We start from the raw sequence: 22,130 nt of genomic DNA, 5'->3' as shown, positions 1-22,130 counted from the left end.
AAACTTTATATAAAAGTTAAATCACTGTTGCAACTATCTTCTTTACAGACACTACAATCTTGCAATTTTTAAGCAAGACGGTACACCATGCTGTTCACATGACAACAAAATCATCCCATCTATAAGATTGTCTCTATGTAGTTACTACTTGCTGAGAATGCTGTAAAAATATTTAGGTATGATTCTCCAAATATTCAGAAGTCCTGACAATACTAAAAGACAGTATCTCTCATTGTTCTTCAAGGGAATTTTTTCAACGGAGAGGGTATAATACAATAGTTTGATTTAAATATAAAACAAAACACTATTGTATTCAAATCTTCTTTAGGTAATGAAATAAAATGACATTTGCTTTATAATCTTCATTATTATTTTTAAGTGTTTCTGAAAACAAATTGCTATGCATGTGTTACCATTTGTAAATAACTTCTCATCCATTAGTTACCGTTTTGGTTGATTATACGGATATGGACCCCTGTTTGGAATGACATGAGGCTCTACAATCAGTGTTTTAGCTTCTTCAGGTTTTTCTTCATTCCCATCCTCTGCTTTTCTTTTTTTTCCTTTACCTCCCTTGATCGGGAAAGTTATCCTGTAAGATATAATTTAAGACCACACTTCAATATGTTCACTATGGTACTAGACTGTCTCAGAAGTTTAAACAAAGATTATTTTGTCACCATTAAGACAGACTTGCACAGAACAGAGAAACAAGCGTTGCAGATGAAAAAGTACTAGTGAGTTTAAGGAAAAGAAATTACAACTAAATTGATGAAGCTGATTTTAAGAAAGCGTATTTGACAAAAAGCATATAAAAATGCTCTTTACATAGGTTGAATAGCTAGTAGTGCTGAGAGACAGTTAAAAAAAGATTGAAGGCAAAGAGTTCATAAATGAAAATGGAAGGAGTGAAGTTTTAACAGAAAGACACCAGCACTCTCTCTTCAGCAATAAAAACTTATTTTGTTCTAGAACTGATTCATTTTTAATTTTTTTTTTTTTTTTTTTACACAAGGTATGTCAATATTCTAAACTGCTCCAACACATGAAGTGTTTTATCATCCAATTTCTGTTTTTCTTAGTCCTCTGTATCATATGTTAGCGAGCTTCTCTACTTTAATTAAAAACCAAATCACAGTGAAGGAATTCCAGTGGTTACCCAGTTATCTCGGGACAACAATACAGACATCTTTAACAGTAATAATCTCTTAGAGTCTTTACAGGACAAATGCAGTAGTAGGAAGAGCAATAGCTCTTCATGAGGAGGAATATCTGCTTTAATCTAAGAACTAAAAACGACCACTAGTTCATTGAGGTAAGTTGTGCCAGGCCTTGTCTTGAAACTTCAGAATATCTTCGTATCATTATATAGTGTTAGGGCCTGTCCTACAAATATTCTACATGCAGCGTTTCAAAAACAGCATGGAAGATTACATCCCCACTTTTCAAGATTCAATTTAGCCATGATAAAAGCTGATGGCTAAGGCATCTTCTCTGTTCCCAGTAAAATCTATTGCTTCAAAAGGAAACATATTTCATTAATTTATAAGGGAAAAAAGAAAAGATACAGTTTCTTCATTCTCCAACACTACACACTGTGAAATTCAGTTGCCAAATTCCAAGGAGGTACACCAGGAGGTACAAAACTGTCAAGTGTAAAAATGCTGAACAGCACCAGTGAAACAAAACATGTACATCTCTGATAGAATTTATCAAAGGTAGGCATTCTATTTCAGAAACCATTTCTAAAATAAAATAAACAATATGGGATTTCAGACTTAATTCTGTATTTTGATTGAATGATGCTTCCAAAAGCTCAAATTTTAACTAATGTTAAAACTGCTGTTCTTAGCTTGTTTTAATGAGACATGTAAGTAAACACTGTAATTAAAATGAGGCTGAACTCGAGAAGCTAGATATCATAATGCAGAAGTGAATAGTACATGTCTTGATTCTGTCTATCTCAATTTTGTCTATCTCATACTGCTGTTTTTCCCATGTATTCAATAGGCTGACTTACAAGCAATGCTCTTATGCATTTCTGTACAGAACAGAAAGAGGCTGGTCCTGAGCCTGACTGTAGTAGTTACCTTTGTTATATAACTATCTATCTCTTAATATTTTTTCTTAAAAGAAAGAGCACCTCTCTTCAAGCACTGAACACAGCTCCACCTCACAATGCAATTTGCAAGAATGCTAGATCAGGAGTACTAGAAAATTTGAGATCACCTGAAGGGGGGTATTTGCAGAACTGGATCGTCAACAGTCACTTTAATATTGTATCCAGGAAAGCTAGCTTTTAAGTGATCAATGGACAGGAAAGTGTCATTAAAATCCAGAGTTGCAATCTGATTCGGCATTTTTGAATAGTGGGCACTACTCGGGTCTCCATATCCGAGAATGATGTCATGCAGCCAGTCAGGAACCACACAATCTGTGTTCATCAAATTCCTAATAGTCTCCAGAACTGCCTGCAAATTAAGAAATTGAAAAAATATGACTGTAGAGATCTACTTTTTACCAAGAAATAATGACATACTGAAGACTAATCAAGTCTATTCTAAGATGCAACCATGGAACAGTTTTTAATTGACAGGCATTTGATGAGACTGAGTCAATATATATACAGTGTATATATGCAACAGAACACCAGTGTCAAACATTTAATTCTTAAACCACCCTGTTAGTAAAGAGCTACTACAGAGAACCATAACTATCAGTAAAGTTTTCACTCCAGAACACTGGCAGGATTTATAAAAAGGCATAATTCAAAATAACCTATAAACAAAAAAAATGTGTCTGGTATGGCCTTAGCTTATCATCCTTCTACAGTGAGTAAACAATTCACATTTCATCAATACCTACACATCCTTCTGTTTGAGGTTCTTCTCCAGGACTTTTGTAAGGTTTATACCAAAAATGCATTAATACTTCTGCATGGTTACAGTCCTGGTACACATTGGGTTTACATGTACAAGTTTGGAGTGCATCTTCCTTGCTTCTCAATCCTCTCTTCCCCCACTTAAACTCACTAATCCAACAAGACAACTGATGACTCCACAGAGACTCCAGTGTGTTTTCATATACTCTAAAAAAACTCAGCCTTGTGGATACTGACTGAGCTAGCAACTTCTAGAAGCAGCAAATGGTAAGCCTTATTCAAGCTTTTTGAGGACCACACACACATTTTAAAACAATTACTCTTTACTTTCACCAGCACAAAAAATCATCTTCAGTGTAATGCAAAACTGTATGGCAAATTAATGCCTCCATCACCCTAAAACCTAGATCCAGTTCTTACTGGAAATCTAATACATTCAAGAATACACCTCAAGCAGCTTAACATTTCTCCTATAGTCTCCTGCTCCACTCTATAAATTTCATACCTGCAGCCAGCTAAGGTTTCCTACCAGCATAGAATGGTTTGCACTATGACGTGCCTGTAAGTTAGCTGCAAGCACACAGTACAAATTTGAAAGCTACACTCACATCTAGCAGCAATTATGTGCAAACTTAAGTACTCACTGCAGCGCTTTCCCTCCAAATACACACAAGTGCAGAGGTAAGTGAATAAAAACGATGTCTACAGTGCTGGCAGACCAAAAAGATTCGGCAAAGAGCACTTGTGCTTATAACACAAAGCAAACCTGCCACAAACACAACATTAATAAGCATCATAGAATCTCAGAATCATAGAGGTTGGAAGGGATCTCTGAAGATCATCAAGTTGTGTGTGTAGCTGCATTGAGTTAGCTTTACATGATAATTTTTATTAATCTTGTACTTATTAGAGGCAGAAGCTTACTGATTGAAGACTGGACTGTGCTTCTGCAGAGCATCTTGGATCTCCCCACTTTTCATAGAATCATAGGGTTTGGAAGGGACCTCTGGAGATTGAGTCCAACCCCCCTGCTGCAGCAGGAACAGCTAAGGCAGATCACACAGGAATGCATCCAGATGGGTATTAACAGTCTATTGAAGGAGACTATTGAAGGAGACTCCACAACCTCTCTGGGCAGCCTGTTTCAGTGCTCCAGCACCCTAACAGTAAGAAGTTTTTCCCCACGTTGAGGTGGAACTTCCTGTACTGTAACTTGGTGCCGTTTCCCCTTGTCCTAGCACAGGGCACCACTGAAAAGAGACTGGCCCATCCTTGTATCCACCCTTCAGATATTTATAGACATTAGTAAGATCCCCTCTCAGTCTTCTTTTCTCAAGACTAAACAGCCCTAGGTCTCTAAGCCTATCCTTGTATGACAGATGTTCCAGTCCCTTAACCATCCTTGTAGCCCTCCTTTAGACTCTTTCCAGCATATCCGTGTCCCTCTTGAATTGGGCAGCCTGGAACTGGACACGATACTCCAGATGTGGTCTTACTAGGGCAGAGTAGAGGTGGAGGAGAACTTCCCTTGACCTGCTAGCAACACTGTTCTTAATGCATCCCAGGGTACTATTGGCTCTCTTGGCCACAAGGGCACACTGCTGTCCCATGGATAATCAGTCCTGGTTGGTTGGGGTTTTTTAATATAAAGTTATATAGGACTCTCTATGAAGTACTACCAGTGCATCAAATCTCAGCTGGATGGCACCAGAATGCTCTGTGCAGACCACAAACTACTGTTTCCTACTGGAGACATCTTTCCAGATAGACAAGAAAAAAAGTCTTCAAGCCTCCCTCTTTATCCATCTGCACAGAACTTGCTGCAGAATCCTTTAAAACAAAAAAAACACTTCAATTATGTAACATATGATCTTAAGGCACCAAAAGAAAGACAGTTTTTCATTCCTGTTGCATTTTCATAATGGAAAACCCAAGGAAAATTAAAGATTCAAAAGCCTAAATGATCCAACAGTGAAGAAACTGAGCATGCAACAAATATTTTTCAGATATACAAAATTATGAATGCTCATAGCAAAAAAAAGGCCAACAATATCTTGTACTGCATTAGGAAGTTGCCAGCAGGCCAAGAGAGGTGTTCCTTTCTCTCTGCTCAGCACTGTTGAGGCTAAATTATAGAATTGTTTAAGTTGGAAGAGACTTTTAGATGTCATATAGTCCAATCCCCTGGCCATACGCAGGGACATCTTCAACTAGATCAGGTTGCTCAGAGTCCCACCCAACCTGACCTTGAGTTTCCAGGTATGGGGCATCTACCACCTCTCTGGAAAACCTGTTCCAGTGTTTCACCACCCTTACTGTAAATATGTCTAGTCTGAATCTACTCTCCTTTAGTTTAAAACCATATTCCTTGTCTTGTCACATCTGGCTGTGCTTAAAAGTTTGCTCCCATCTTTCTTATGAGCCCCCTTAAAAGTACTGAACGGCCTCCCTGGAGCCTTCTCCTCTCCAGCCTGGACAAACCCAACTGTCTCAGCCTTTCCTCATAGGAGAGGTGCTCCAGCCCTCTGACTATTTTTGAGGCCCTCCTCTGGACCTGCTCCAACAGCTCCACATCTTTCTTGTGCTGAGGACTACTGAACTGGACACAGTGCTCCAGGTGGGGTCTCCGTAGAGCAGAAGGGCAGAATCACCTCTCTCCTCCTGCTGGCCAAACTTCTTTCAATACTCTTGGCCTTCCAGGCTGTGAGCATACATTGCAGGCTCTTGTCTGGCTTTTCATCCACCAGTACCCCCAAGTCCTTATCCACACGGTTGCTCTAAATCCCTTCATCCCCCAGCCTGTATTGATACTGAGCACTGCCCTGACCTAGGTGCAGGACCTTGCACTTGGCCTTGTTGAACCTCATGAGGTTCACATGGGCCCACTTCATGAGCTTCTCCAGGTCCCTCACAATGGCATCCCATCCCTGAATCTGGAGAATTCTGTTCAGTTCAGGGCTCCTCAATGAGAAAGAGATAGGGAGTCATTGGGAGTGAATCCAGTGCAATGTCACAAAGGTGACTAAGGGACTGGAGAATCTCTTACATGAAGAGAAGCTGAGAGAGCTGGAACTGTTCAGCCTGGGAAACAGATGGCTCAGGGGGTATTGTACCAATGTGATACATACCCGATAGAAGGAAATGAAGAGGAGGAAGCCAGACTTTTTTCAGTAGTGTCCAGTGACAGGACAGGAGACAGTGACACAAATTAAAACACATTAAATTCCACCTGAATACAAGAACACATTTTTCTTACTGTGAAGACAATTCAGCACTAGCAGAGGTTGTCAAGAGAACTTTTGGATCTTAATTCTTGGAGGTATTAAAAAACTGGATATGGTCCTGAACAGCCTGCTGCAGATGCCCCTCCTTGAGCAGAAGGCTTGGACTAGGTAATCTCTGGAGTTGCCTTGAAACCTAAATGATTCTATGATTCTGCAATCATGACAATTGATTAAAAAAAGTTTACTATGGAAATCATGGACCACTTGACCAAACTTAAATTTATGTTATTTCTCCATTTCCTACAGCCCACTATTACATCAGGTAACAAAAAACATTCCACATACTCACTTGACTCAAAAGGCCATATACGACTAATCTCTAGGCTACCCGTTAAAAGACTGAAAACATATTTTATTATATACTCAAGTCAAGTAGGAATGTTTTGATTTTCAGTTACTTCCACACTTAGCTGTAGGAGAAAGTGGTCATCAGCTGGGAGGTTCTAACTTCCCTGACGTGATCCAATGACACCTAAAAAGCCTAATTACATGAGTTAAAATTAACATATTTCAGTACAGGTGACATATTCAAACAAACTCTTAAGATTCAGTAAGCAGTATGTTACCTTAAAATTGTTTTCTTTTGGTTTTCTTCTCATAATTATATTAAATGTCTCATAAACATCTTCTGCTCCATTTTGGATTGTATTGGTCATGTCCTGCTGATACTGGTTTGGGTCCAGAAAGACTCTGTATGTTCTGCAATCCCCTTTAAGCCTTGGTTTGGGTTCAGGACCTACCAAAAATGAAACAGCAAGATTAAAATTTGAAGTAGTGCTAAAAGCAGATTCTCATTCAAATAAGCAATCCATAATAGTTTCTGAAATGAAATTTAGACAACTCACATAATGAAAGTAATTTCTGCACTCTTACTTCATATTTTCATCCCATTCCTAATAGAATTTTTGAATACAAGCAATTTTATTCATATGACAAAAATATACTGGATTTATTTAGCTATTCTCATTACATCAGATTTTACCAGAGGAAACTAGTTAACCTTCCTCAGGACTGCTTGTGGAATTCACTTCATTTTTCAAGTAGGTAATTAATTCATTAAGCAATGCTTAAAAAAGATGCAAGTAAATTATTAGACTTTTAAGACCAAAGGAAAAAAAAATAAAAACAAACTGAAAACAAATTTTGGTATATCATACCTTCTTCAATAACACGACCTTTCTCATCCAACATGCCCTGGATTTCACAGCCTCTGACATAAACCAGGCCAGTTTGCTCAACAAAAGGTCGTCGTCGGTCAAACTTGGTGCCATAAGGTTGTGTGGGACGTACCGTAATCAAAAAGCAGACATCATGTTTACGCAGACCTGATTCCAAAAAGAAAAATACAGTGATGTGACTGAATACCATTTTCCTTTTCCATTCCTTAATATTTATACAATAGAATACACAAACATTTATTTATAGAATGTTTAGAGAATAACGTGCTCTGTTTCAAAATATGTACTTGTCTTAGAGGTTACAGAACCATAGGATATTGTTACCTCTTCCACTGTTTTTTGCACAATAAAATCTGCTAGGGCATCAGATATTTAAAGGAGAAATTGCATTTTTCATGACAACACAACAAACTTGTTTAATTCAAGAAATATTTTTCTCCCAATTATCTTACTTAGGTTACACAATCTAAACATTTTCAGTCTTATCTCAAAAGTAGTGTGTCATTTATCTCTTATTCTTATGGCTTTCTCCTAGACTAACCAGAATTATGTTTTTTTTACAACAGTTTAAGTGCAATGCCTAGAACTGCATGGAAAATCATAACAGAGTTATTTTACTTATCTACTTAACAGGATAAATGGTCACTTAATGAATTTACTTGTTTTCCATGCTATGTTCCAGTTTATAAATCCTGGGATGTCTTGGTTGAGTGTTTTTATTTTTCCCTCAGTAGTAATACCTTGTTGTGGCGTCACATTTGCTTTTGAGTAATGACCTCAGACTCTTTTCTTTCTGCAGTTACTACCTGCCAAGTTTTCCCCCCAAGATGCATCTATGCAGGGCCTTCTTCCTGCTCACGGTCAGTATCTTAATTTCCTTTCTGTTGAATTTCACCCTACTATTAAAATGCACTTTCTCCAATTCATCAATGTTACCCTGAGCACCAAACTTTTTCTCCTGTATACCTACAGATTCTCACAGATTTAAGACACCTGTAAAATTTAGTAAACACATGCTGTATTTTTCATACAAGACAAATAATTTCTCGTTACTCAAAGGCTATAATCCAACCTAAAGCGGTTTCATTAAGAGCCTGTTGCTGTCCAGGCAATCATCCATCAATTCTTCACCTCAGTTTTGATTAAATGAAAGCATTTTGAAAACACAGAGGCTGTTTTAGTATTTAGAAAGCTAAGTGCACCACTACATGGCTTCAGTTCAGTGAAGTCTGCTGCCATCCTCCTAGCTTTTCTACTATAATAGAAATCTACATTCCCAAACTTGTAGCTTCTTATTTATCACATGATCCAGCTTTCCCATTTGTGCTACGTGACCTGTAATCACACTATGCAACTCCAGCACATTTAACAGGTTTCTCTAACAAAAGAGAAGGCAGTGACATGTACTGATAATCCAAGTACAAGTACATGCCTCTACGCTACATGCCAACACGGTCAAGTAAAGTTCAATTCCCTGAGCAAAAGAAGTGTTGCTTGCAGATCCTTGTAAGAAACAGTATTTGGTAGAGTCAGCACTTCCTAACAACATTCAAATATACTGAAATATATGGTTTGAATACTGGTTTGAATTAAATAAAAATCTGTCCTCTCCAGGTGTATATGAGACAGATCTCACATTCCGCACTCCATTTCCAAAATGACATTATTAGCATACATAACTTAAAATGCTACATTACTTTTCCACATTCCCTATAATAGGCACAATTTTACAAGTTACAAACTGAATGCCATCAGTCTGAAATAGTAAACATTCTGCTCCTAATGGATGCACAAATGCTTTAATAATTTCAGTTTTCATTTTAGAAAAGTATAAAAAACTTAAATTTGGGTTTTGAGTAACTGGCTTTTAACAGTGTATTAAGATTGGCAATTCTGTATCTTGGATTAAAAAAAACAACACCCTCTCTTACAAATCAGAACACATCCAAGTGTGTTTTTATGAGCATCTATTTTGAACACCTTATTTCGAAGAACATAAGTACCTTCCCATTCATCTTTGATGCTATCTCGGACATTCAAATTAATTGTAACATCTGCTCGTACTCGCATGGGCCAGTTTTCACCAATATTGGGCTTTGCCACCTCCACCACTGTGAAAGAGACAATGGGTTGTGCCATCCTAGCCCATCCACCAAAGACCACACCTCCATATTCCGATAACCTAAAAAATAAAAAGCAACCAACAAAATCCCCCCAAACACCGAAGTTTCATTAGTCATTATCTGATAACAGATTCGGTCCTTTTGTTAAACTGTGAAACAACTTTAACTCACAGCCAGCTCTAAATCTTAATTCTACACTCCACTGAAGTAGACTCACATAATCCTGCATTTAGAACTGAAGCATAACATGAACTTACTTATATTTCAAGAAACAAAGGCAACTTATGCTGGCATTATAAAAAAGAAAAAAACAACTCAGAGAGAAAACAGGAAGATAACAAAAAGCAGCTACTGAGTATAAGAGATATCACACCAAATGATTGCTTTAAATCCAAAAAATAATTAAAATGTGGCAGATGGCATATTTAAGAATACTCAGTAGCACCTCTCATAAATGAGTTGGTGGTAAAGTTTCCAGATTTTGTCATGTTAGCCAAGGCTTAGTACTTTTGGAAAACTAACTAACCCGTCTTAACACAATAAAGATTGTTAGCAACCTATATACTGTCTTAACACACCTACATATCAACACACCCTTTCAAAATCATTACACAGGATGACAATAGCATATGGAAGCAGATAGAATAAAGTGAAGTACCTATGTAATAACTTAAAATACATTTGTATCTAGGTATTTAGTACATATACACAGTATCAGTTACTCACTCTCACATGCACTTTGACTACAAGTGAAGTTAAAGTGACTGGTTTTAAACAGTTAATGAATATTACCATGGTTTCATCCTACTGACACTATCTTCAATGTCCTGTCTGATCTCATATGTAGACTCTAAGCGGAAGAGATTGAAGTTCCTCAGTAAGTAGTCATGAAGAGTCAGAAACTGTAGATTCAATTTGGGAAGTGCAAGGCAGCCTAATGGAGTAAGGGTGGAAGGGAAAATAAGATTAATAAAGATATTGGTTGTATACATTCATAAATACATACACACATTGTTCTGTAAGTGCCAGAGTTGTTCTCCTGGGAGATTTTAAGAACTACTCCTTTTATAAATATTCGTCACTAAAAAGTACACAGTTTTCTCACTCCTTCCCCCAAATTTTCAGGTTTTCTCCTGATGAGCATGCACAAGAGTAAAGGAATTTTCATCCTTTTGGAAGTAATACAATTAACTATTTAAAGACTGAATCTTTCCCTGTATTCAGACTACCACATATATTTTGATTAATTTATCTGTCTAATAAAACACAAAATACACCTACAGCACCTCCACAAGTTAAGTTCTGCAAAGATAGCCTTTCAATAAAGACTGAATGACAGTAAGGCTACCTTGACTTGTGTATAAGAACCTGAATGCACCAGTACGGGTTACAGGTTGACGTCCTGGAAACCTCTGCAGAGAAGGACCAGAGAGTCCTGGTGGACAAATTAACCATGAACCAGCAGTAAGTCCTTGTGGCCAAAAAGTCACATGGTATCCTCGGGTACATTAAAAAGAGTGTGTCCAGCAGCTTGCGGGAGGTTATCCTCCCCCTCTACTCTGAACTACTGAGTAATCTGGAATACTGTGTCAAGTTTTGGGCTCCCCAGCTCAGTACAGACAAGGGACTACTGTAAAGAGTCCAGTAGAGGGCAACAAAGATGATTGGGGGACTGAAGTATCTCTCTTATGAGGAAAGGTTGAGAAGCCTGGCTCTGTTTAGCCTGGAGAAAACTGAGAGAGGATCTTACCAGTACTTCTGAAAATGAGAAAAAACTTCATTACTTTTGAAGGTGACAGCACTGAAACAGGCTACCCAGAGAGGCTGTGGAATCCTTCTCTGGAGATACTCAAAACCCACCTAGATGAAATCCTGTGCAACCTGCTCTAGGTGAACCTGCTTTAGTAGGGGGATTGGACTAAGATCTCCGGAGGTCCCTTCCAACCCTTACCATTCTGTGATTCTGTGCATGTTCCAGAGCATTAGAAAACCTATGTGTTGTTCACTGAAATAAAAAATAAATTTGAAAAAGTCTTGGCTTATATATTAATTTCCTAGAAATTACAGCAATCATACTTTTTCGGGGTCTTGGTGGGGTTTTTTTGTTTTTATTTTGGGGGTTTTGTCTGTTTTCTTGTTTTGTATGGTTTTTTTAAAGGATAAACACAATTATGAGACCTATTATTCAAAAGGATCTGAACGACCTTTCAACTACTTGCATCATACTAAACATAACTACTTTGTCTCTTTTGGGGCAGATCCATAAATGACATTTGTACCATATCTGGAAAAATATTCTTTGTTGTCTATAATCATACCTTATCCAAAGCAGTCAGATTTCAAAACTCTCTCATTAATACTTGCTCATGGACAATTTATGCCAAGAAACTAACTCATGCTAAGCAGCTGAAACTAAGGCTCAGACCTACACAAAAAAACCTCTGAATCAAAACCACGTGGAGGAGGGTACAGAACACTCACTGGTAAAATCAGAAACATAGTAGTCTTTGAAGATGTGTGTTGCTATTTGGAAATAGCATGTTCAAAATTAAAATTTTCACATTCCTAATAAAAATTCTCATGATACACCTCAAAATTTTCAGCACGAGATTTAAAAAAGCACAAGTTTTTTAAAAGTAGCTAGACAAAAATACGTGTTGCCTCCTACAAAGGTTAAAATTACAGTTCCTTCTTTGCAATACCTGCAGTTTGCTTTTTGGTCACAAACATATCAAGCAATAACACTAGGTTCTGAATTTAAAGTGTGTATACTACCTTTCAGTGACTATGTGTACACATCTACCTTGAAATCAAAGAGTAAGATAGTGTTAAAAAAAAGTGATGACAGGACATTTTTTTTTTTTTTTTTTTTTAAAAAAAAGCTTTCTTGAATATACTTAAGAAAAAAGCACAAACAACAGGTCTTCTGCTACATATTCACAACGTGTTTCTCCTTAGGGTAACTGCCTGTGCTACAGCACATCTGTTATCCCAGTTGGAAGCAAATAAATGACTGTGTAAGCATAGGCCTTTGGATTTTTCTTTAAATTCACTATAAATTTGCTAACAATTTAATCTCAGAGCTCCAGATATATAACTCAAAAAAAGCTGACCTTACTCTGAGATACTGGAAGATACCAAAATACTGCAAGTCTGTTACAATGACAGAATGAACACAGACTTCAGAACTGTTTGGTTTTTTTCCCCAGCATTTACTGAACAACTAATCATACCTTCTCCAGAATAATATTCAGTTGGTACAATATTTTCATCCCAAATAATCTTTTCTGTTGGATAGAGAGGCATCTGGTTGAGTTGCTGAATTTGAGATATTCGTCGCTCATGACGGGAAACCTAAAGGAAGGATGCATTTTAAACTTCCATAAGCCAAAATGGGACCATAAAGCTATCTTTGAAACCTGTACTTTAATCCTTAAGATTGTTGGTGGTCACTTACCATTCACTCTCTTTCAGTAAGTTTTGGGTTGTTTTTTTAATTAAATATCATTAAATGCACACATTGACATCAAAAGATGAACACACACACATAGTCCAACCATCAGTCATAGTATTAGAGTCAAACAATTGTTACGCTACTTAGCTGACCAAAAGTGGCACAACTGAAGTGAAAACAGTCAGTAAAGGCCTAGCAGAGAATCAGCGTCAAACAACATTTATTTTGTTTTCCATTAAACATATGGCCAATAGCTAACTAACACTGCTCACTTAGCAACAGCTAGTCTTAACTCCCTCTTTGAGAGAAAAAAAAAATCCATCCAATAGTACAATATGTCATTTAAACAAATCTCTCCCCATGGTATCCATAAGCATCATGCTACTAGCACCTAAACCTAAAGAAATTACGTGAACAATTTTTAAAGAAATTACTAACCATAAAATCAGCCTATGGAAAAGATTTAAAAAACAGCTATGCCATGCCATTCTACTACTGATATCAGATTAGAAGCCTACAGCAATATTGTTACACACTGAAAAAAAAAAAAAAAAAAAAAAATGGGCACCAAGCAATACTTCAAATAGGCCTGAGGAACCATACAGACACTGAACACGTAGATTCTACTTGAGCAGGTTTTTCACAGGGGAAGAACAGGTTACTACATAAAGAGCAACACCTTTTCCAGAACTCAAAACTATTGCTGAAATTGTGCTTACCGACCTTTACAATTGCAGCAAACACACACATACTAGTTTCTCAGGGAAACTATGTTTATAAATACATATTGAACTTATATGGTTTTAAACCCCACCTTAGTATCCTTATTACTGCTATGACACTGCTGTGGTTCACAGGTGGTTCAGCAAAAGGTCCTACATGGCTACTTTACTACAATTTAGTTTCTAGATTTAGCTGTACTTTGAGTTAGCAAAGAAGAAGTACAAGTGTATTATTATAGTGTTACCAGCAACTCCAGCAGAAACTCCTTTTCATAGTTTGAGTCTTCCCCTTCAGGCAGGGGTGGCAGCAGGCAGAGGTATGATGCCACCTGATGGAGAACGTTCGAGCTGCACAGCAGAAGAAAAAACATGCTTGTGTCACTGACACTAAAATCAGAGAATAAGCACGTCGTAGCTTTTTTCTTTTTTCTTAAAAAAAAATAAAATAATTCCAACTATGAATCACAGGAGAGACCAGCAATTACAGATCAGTATTTTAAGTAAAGTTTTGAGATATTTGAAACTTTTTTTTTAATTGTTACAAAGTGCTCTAGAGCACTTCCACGGGTAAAGTGTGTGCTCAGCCACAGGTGTAAGCTGAACCACTCACCCATAATAAACAAACCAAGGTATGAATATTTTCTATTGTTTCAAGACATGGACCTGAAAAAGACCCAAACAAGAGAGCACACATTGCTTTTATCAAGATACAGACTGTTATCCTTTTAATTTCAGCATTTACCACTTATTAACTGTACTGTATTGTATGCTTTGATTTTTCTTACAGTTTTTGTAGAGTAAAAAAAGCTAAATTAGAAGACTTACAGCTTACTACTGAAAGTTAATTACTGCTCTAATTACTTTAAGCAGCTAGCTGTTTTCCAGAAATTACTACTTTCTTATATTCATTAGAAGAAAGGAAAATAAATATATTTTTCTTATACTGGAAGGCACCATGGCAAGTTAGAAAGACCTGAGAAGGCACACGAGAAGTCAGAAAGAAAAAGGCTAGGTATTTGTTAAATTAAAACATGCTTAGAACAAAGAATTTCAATCGCATGTTAAATTTCATTATGGTAACTTACCTAAGGGGTCCAAAAAACTTTACCAGTGAATCACGAGTATCTACCGCAGCTACATTTGAGAGTGCAAAGTCATACAACTCCGGGAAATGTGCAAATGCTGCTCTCTACAAAAGATCCAGGCCCAAAAACTGAATTTAAGCATGTTAATTAAACAATTAAATAACAATCTAAATACTTATACAAAAGCATTGCTTCTTCTGATTCGTAACACATAGCACCCTGTGAACACTACCAGGACAGAAAGAAAAACCAGGTGAAACCTCAGTTTTATTTAGTGAATACCACCTATTTGTTACACCTGTGCTGACATAGTATCTTTTTATATATCCCCCATCAGCATTTGCTCTGTCATTAATATAAAACGTAAGGAGCAGACATGTAGCCTTACAGACACCTAAAAAAACCAAGAAAGAAGTTTAATTTAACCATGCTTCCTTGAATGTTGTTGTTAAATCTGATATAAAAAATTCTGAAAAGTGTAACTATCTTTATATGACAAGTACTGTGTATTTTTATTTTCTCTTATGATAACCACTATTGCTACTGTATCTGTGTACAGATCTTGAAGAAATAGTGCCACCTACTGCATAATCATCAAGTTCATACAGCAATTAATTTTCCCTTCTGAATAGATTTAATGAGTTCAGTCCATCTCAACTTGACAATATTCAATCTAAAGTGATGGTGTTTAGCTAAAGCTTATTACTTAGTCATAGCCACATATATAACACCGAAGAGTTGTTATCATTCAATATGGTACAGAAAATCAAGTCAAAACTATTCCTGTAACTCAATAGGAAAAATAAGGAGTTTACTTTGCAAAATAATTTAATGCCTGTTCTAGATGAAAGCTAGACTGAAACAGCAAAACTAAATCGTTTTCATAAGCATTTTGCCATCTGCCTACCTGTAAAGAAGTAATTCTGTCATAGTGAATCGTTGTCATCTCATTCTCTGTCAAAGCATTTCCAGTCTGATCATTGATTTCAAAGCCAGTGTAGAATTTAAGCATATCTAAAAGCTGAGACATCATGCATATAAATTAGTAGATTAACAGTAAGACACATCCTACCACAAACAAAAACACAATTTAAGAGGACAAATCTGGGCACCATGCACCTCAAATGTCTTGAAGAAATGGACTTGGCTGATGCACAAAATAATTTTGTTTCTGTATCTCATCCAGAAGCCATAGAGATTACAGCACAGGCTACAATCAGTGTGGTTTCTCTTACATACTAGGACTTGAAACTGAAACTAACTGCACCAAGTACCTAGGTAGAGGTTCACAGACACTGAACCCAACTTATGGATTGCTGCTTCCCAAAAGGGGAGGTCTTGCTCCTTCCTGCCCTCTCTGATGACAGCTTTGGAACTCACCTTACCTTTCAATGAGATTATTTAACTTGGAAGAACATTATTCAGATGTGCTGCTGGATTTTCAATACTGACCCTCAGAGACAACGAACAAATGCCAGAGATGGGGGGACTGCAAGCAGCAAGAAAAGCAACTGAGATGCATGAAAGGGCAGGGATCTTCAGATCCTGCCATGAAAACCATGTCTATGACTGGGTAAACCAAAGGACAGCAGTGAAAAAGAGCTGCACTGTAGAACAGTCTGAGGTCAAAACGAAGTGTAGAAGAATGCACTGTTGACAGCTTTGGCCATACACAGGATAAAGCATGGCAAAAGCTGCACTATTTTCTAGGTAGCACTTTAAAGAACTGTTCAAAAACAGAGCCAGAAATGTAAGACCAGTCACACACATACGTACAAGTGTGAAAGAACTACTGTCTGAAGGATTTAGATACACATATATGCTGCATCCATCAGAAACACTAATAAAAACCTGCCTTAACAAACAAATATAAAACAAAACAATTGCAGTATTCAGAGCCACATTAGAATGAAAAAGTTACTTTCAACAACTTTATAGCTCACCTGGGAGAAGAGATGACCTTCCTTCTCTCTTTTAGCAAGACTGGACAAGTAACAGTGAACAACAAGATGGGAGTCATCCAACACTGTATTAAACCAGCGCCGTGTGGGAAGCAATGCCTGTTGTAAACAACCTCACATTAGTACAAGCAGTGCTTCAATATGTAAGAAATCCTGGTTTCTCATAACCTTTTATTTCAACAAGGCATATCAAGATAGATTATGGCCCAGTTATTTACATATCTCATACCCTAACAGAGGTTCTCATACTAAAGCAGTGTTGATGTATGTTAAGACTGGTTTTATGCAGGTAGGCAGCTACGAACACAGGCTTTCATAGGACTGGGAGCATGGCACAAAGTTGCCATTAGTGAGACTGCATCCTGCCAGTAATAAAAGGGAATTAAATAAAGTAATTGTTCTACTACTAAGTGTCTACATGACCGTGTGCTACAAAAGATACATCAAAGAGTTATTTTAAATGCTCATCTTCTACATTAATTTCAAGCTTTTCTTTCTAAGACTGCAAACTCTCTTTCTTCTAATGTAGCACATTATCTATCTTCATTTTAAAAATATACTCAGATCTGAGAATTTTTCATATCTTAATTAAAAACCTATAAAAGCTTTTTGTAAATAAATCAGAGATTATTTAGTCTTAATACAAACAATGCAAGACAAAAATTTCTTGGTGGAATCTACAGACTAGATTTAGAAGGCCAAAAAGCATCAACATAGTGTTTAGAACTAAGGTGAAGAAAATAAAAGAATCTGTATTAGAAAATGTTCATCGCCCTGCATAATAATTACAAAAAAAATTATCAGAAAACTCTTAAGAATTTCAGGTTATCAAATCACCAAGTTTTGATGGCAGTCTATACACTTTAAAATTAAATGTGTCTTTTAAAAAAGGCCTCAACATAGGTAAAAAGAGTCTATTAAAACACTACATGCTACAGAGGCAAAAAGACTTGGATTTACAGCTAATTTCTCAAGTGCTTGTTACAGTAATTTAAACAGGCTTCATAAAGTGTCCAAATTCTAACCTTCCTATAATACTTAGAGAGAACCAACATTAAATATATTTCCACTAAGCATTTTGGCTAACAACCAGACTTGAGTCTAACTTCAAATATATATTCTCTCTTACAAGAGGAAATTAATCCATATGACAAGCTCTAATTTAAAGAGCTATTTCTATTTCAACTAAACGCACAGGCTATTTAACTAACTTAGAAGAGGATAGTTTTTAAGTTCTCTGTGCTTACTGTGTGAGAAAACTGTCTTATTTCAGAATGTCTTCTAAATCTGATGTTATTTTAATTAATTGCTACTCGTGAGAAATTGTAAATAAACGTCTTTTATTTTTAATTCTGGTACTATGAAGCTTAAAATTGTCCCACTTTCTCAGTATCTAGAGAAAAAAATTCATAAAACCTTGCCTGGCTTCCTATTATTCTGGAATAAACCTAGATCTAGTTCTAAATAATGAATTCTAGTAAAACAAAAATAGTTACTGATGCTTTCTGAGACTATACCGTACAACACAAAAGATGCTTTAGGTGACCTATCACACTGGGAAGAATACTCTTGTGTTATTCCTAGCAGGTTAAAGCATCACACCTTTTAATCAATTGCTAGAATTATTATGACTAATTAAATTAACATCTTAACTGAGCAATTCAGAACTCCAGCTTTCTCTAATAGCTCCTCTGATTTACAAATATTAGTAGTCAGTTCACTGTTGTCGTCGATCCCGAGTCAAACTGTAACAGTTCCCAATGTGGGTGCACTGCTAAAATCTCTTATTTACACACAGAAAACCACTGTATCACAAGTGTGACATAATCACCTGTTCAGGGGAATAAGGCTGTAATAATGACTTTACGCGTATTTAAAACTTTAAAAAGTACACCCAGAAACAGGTTGAAACAATTTAATAACTCACCTCAAGATCTAGCATGAGCTCAATGAATCTCTCGCAATAATGAACTTTGTCCATAGAAACAAGACCTACACAGAAAAGGCACAACACATTTTTGCAATTGCTTCATACCACAACCGATTTCTATTTTAACTATTATTTAAAATGTAATAAATACTGCTAAAATACCAGTACTAGCTTTTAACAAGATAAATAGTTAACTAGCACATTATTCTCTTTTTCTGAAACAGTTCTTTACTTCATTGTAAACCAGAATATTTTTGGATATAAAAAAGTAACAGAACCAGAGTTTCAGGAATTATTTTATCCACTCCGAAAAAAAGCAACTAATATGACACACAAAAATGCAAACTTCCACATGACATCAATGGCACACTAAGTTACTGAAGAGCTTTTCACTCCAGGTACTCAAAAATACCTATTTAAAAACTGCAGTCAAGGTCTGTGCAAAAGGCCTTGATGACATCTAAATGTACTCAGTGCTAACCACCAGGAAGCCTTTAGGATCATATAAAAATACAACACTAAGTCTGCTTTAATGAGTATCTATTTCCTAAAGCCTCTGAAGAACCATTAATGTAAATCTTCCTAAAACAGGCCCGGCATAATTAGGAACACAGGGGGGATCAGTACCCTTTTTAAGGAAGCCACAATACACAGAATTTCCCCTTACAGGTCAGTTAAGAGCTGGTTTGCTAAGAGGTTAAAAGCAAAAGCAGAAATCTGGGAAGTGATTTCCCCCAAATTGTGCTGTACTTAGAGCATAATAAGTCTTTTTTTGTCAAAAGGCTAACACCTTCCTATACAAACACTTTTCCTTTCTAAATCAAGCAAGCATATAATTTTCCTTGTCACTATGACAGAATTTCACTTCACTTAGGCTTTTGTTCTTAAAGTAAATCAACAGTACTGACAATACAGCCTTATGATAAGCATTTATACCACCTGTTTAACAAGGCTTTTAAGTATGTATTAAATCCTTTAATGCTCTAAGAAGGCTGAAAGCACACAATACAGAATATCAGTACCCAGAATATTAAGTTTGTACTAAACAAGAGAAGAAGTTTAAAGTAGCTGTTATTTCATTTTTAAAGCATATACAGATTCAAATACCAATTTTGACATGAAACCCATGCAGACAGGCATGAATTTCCCTAGAACCCTATCCAGATAAGGTCTCCAACCTCATGTTGGTATCCTAAGGAGTAGTTGCTTCAGCAAGAGAAAAGAGTTCAAGACAAATTACCAGATAACAAACTAATTTAAGAACCACAGTTACCTGAGACAGGTATTGATTTTAGCACAGAAATGAATTTCTGAATGAGCTGTGAAAGAAATCTTCTTTCCTGATATGCTCTAAAACCAGAAATGACAAAAAATTAATATTCTGTAAATGCAGACTAGAAATACATTGTATCTTTGACTAATACAAAGTTAGCAACTTTAATATTTATATTATGGTAGCAGGTTGCTTTAAAACACAACCTGTTTAGATGGTAACTCTTCTCTCTGCACTCAGGCAGACAGCTTAACAGTCTACATTTTCAGGCAGAGAACTGATTACCAAACCCCTGCTCCTACTGCATCAAAGAGAAGAATGTACCCACCTGCACCTTACCACATTGCAACACAGAAATACTGGAACATTTAACTGTGGCAAGATATACAGAAATTTATTCAAATACTTGCATAAGCTATTTATTTAAGAGCTAAACCTTTGCTAAAGGTCATGAAAAAATATTAATAACTAAATTAATATTCTCTTCTGGCTTTGATCCTACAGATCTAAAATTTGTTATAACAAATTCATGATCAGATACAGTATTTTGCATAAAGACTACTGGAAAACAAAATAGTTTACAGGAGACAACATATGATCACATATTTGCAATCTTTACCAATTTAAAAAAAAAACAACAAACCACATTGTGTTTCAGCTAAAATAAATCTTTTCAACAAAACAATGAATGCACTAAGGACTTCAGATTTAACCAGAAAAAAGGTTCCTGTAACATACTGCATTCTTGCCTCCTCATCCATTTTCTCATCATTTTTCTTAATGAGATTCCAGAATTTTTTTAGTTTTGGTGTCTTTTTCAGCTCTTGTTCCAGTCGTTTCTGAAATGTTAAGATGTTATTCAGTCACTAAGAGGTCTTGTTTTCACAAGAGATAAAACCACAAACCTGTCCTCTTATTAAAACACATATAAGAAACTGAAATAAATAGCTGTCTCAGACTAATCTCAGTATCTCTATAAAACAAGAATGTAATACTGCTAGAATCTAGCCATGTCAACAGCAAGACTAGCTGTCAGCTCCGTTCCCCAGCCCCTGTGATCTCATAGCTTTGTCTACAAATTACAGTTTGAAGAAGCTATAAGCAACAAAGCTTAGTGTTATGAAAAATTTTGCCAAGCACACAAAAATATAAAACCCTAGCAATGAAGGCAGCTTTACATATTAGATTTCCATAACAGTATTCCATAAGAATTCACTTTACAGACTTGGATAATGACTAGAAGATTGCTTAGCTGGTTTACAGTGTTATGCTTACAGGTTGTAGAGCCATCCACATTGGTAAGGAAATGAGCTGCTGCACCTGACTTCTGATCAAATCCACTTCCTGTTAGAAAGTCAGAGACAGAACATGCTTTTTAAAAAATTATGTACACTAATGTACGTTGCCACCTGACAAAAATATGTATGTTGTATTAGATTTTGCAAATTCCTAATAAACTGCACAATAGCCCTACCCAGTAACTATTGCTGACTTCCGCATTTTTGGTTATTTCAAGGACTCCCTCAGTTCTTAACAAGTCAGCAAGGGCCCCACCCATGTAAGCATTTTTAGCATAGACACAGGTGAGAGGTCAGTTATTATTCTTAGACTGAATTTTCTTACTGTGCTTTCTCTATTTGTTTTTACTCTATTCCTTCTCTCTGAAGTCCTTAATTTAACTTTCTCTCACTTCATCTACACTCTTCCCATAATATGAAATAACTCATTTTCTCTATAAGTAATGTAATTTCAACAGTTCTTTCCTATGTCTGCTTCCCAACTGGATCCAGAAAGTTTTCTTTCTTTCCTAAACTACTGACAAACTTTCATTCACATCTTAAATATGTCTTCACAGACAAACTGAGCATTCTGAAACTTCAGTGCTCCTTATTAAAACACTACTGTGACTATTTTGTTCTGTATTTCACAAAAAAAGTGCAGCTTCTAATAGCAGAATGCGTTTACAAGCACATTTTTATTAGCTTCTGTATCCCTGTTATGTGGGAAGCATGATCTGTAACCAGGAGTCCATACAGTCACTATGTACCACATATACCATGGCGACTACAGAAAAACACTACCTCAGTAAACAACACACATAAGGTTCAGGATGATGACAGGCTCCTTTAACCCCTTCCAATTCCAAAATAAAATCATACACTTTCTAAATGGTTTTGTTTGTGAGACATGATTTTGTTCTTTACTTGTGCAGACCCTGATTTTGACTGATACATCATCT

The 22,130-nt window shown here is 36.4% G+C and overlaps 1 protein-coding gene across 2 annotated transcripts in view; it reads right to left on the bottom strand.

Annotated features, from left to right (window-relative positions):
* AQR (aquarius intron-binding spliceosomal factor) overlaps window positions 1-22,130 on the bottom strand; it is a 54,639-nt gene that overhangs the window by 25,867 nt on the left and 6,642 nt on the right. For both annotated transcript variants that reach the window (XM_051621253.1, XM_051621254.1), the window contains exons 7-21: window positions 21,167-21,235; window positions 20,630-20,730; window positions 19,892-19,968; window positions 18,616-18,680; window positions 16,671-16,787; window positions 15,635-15,748; window positions 14,728-14,831; window positions 13,888-13,990; window positions 12,700-12,820; window positions 10,259-10,400; window positions 9,347-9,525; window positions 7,323-7,490; window positions 6,732-6,901; window positions 2,230-2,471; window positions 446-592 (exon numbers count right to left, since the gene is read on the bottom strand). In XM_051621253.1, the coding sequence (XP_051477213.1) occupies window positions 446-592; window positions 2,230-2,471; window positions 6,732-6,901; window positions 7,323-7,490; window positions 9,347-9,525; window positions 10,259-10,400; window positions 12,700-12,820; window positions 13,888-13,990; window positions 14,728-14,831; window positions 15,635-15,748; window positions 16,671-16,787; window positions 18,616-18,680; window positions 19,892-19,968; window positions 20,630-20,730; window positions 21,167-21,235 (1,919 nt within the window). The remainder of the gene's footprint in view (window positions 1-445; window positions 593-2,229; window positions 2,472-6,731; window positions 6,902-7,322; window positions 7,491-9,346; window positions 9,526-10,258; window positions 10,401-12,699; window positions 12,821-13,887; window positions 13,991-14,727; window positions 14,832-15,634; window positions 15,749-16,670; window positions 16,788-18,615; window positions 18,681-19,891; window positions 19,969-20,629; window positions 20,731-21,166; window positions 21,236-22,130) is intronic.

This window comes from Apus apus, chromosome 5 (assembly GCF_020740795.1).
Source record: "Apus apus isolate bApuApu2 chromosome 5, bApuApu2.pri.cur, whole genome shotgun sequence".
Classification (NCBI taxonomy): domain Eukaryota; kingdom Metazoa; phylum Chordata; class Aves; order Apodiformes; family Apodidae; genus Apus; species Apus apus.
The sequence above is the reverse complement of the archived record's forward strand: the minus strand, read 5'-3'. Positions and strand labels throughout refer to the sequence as shown.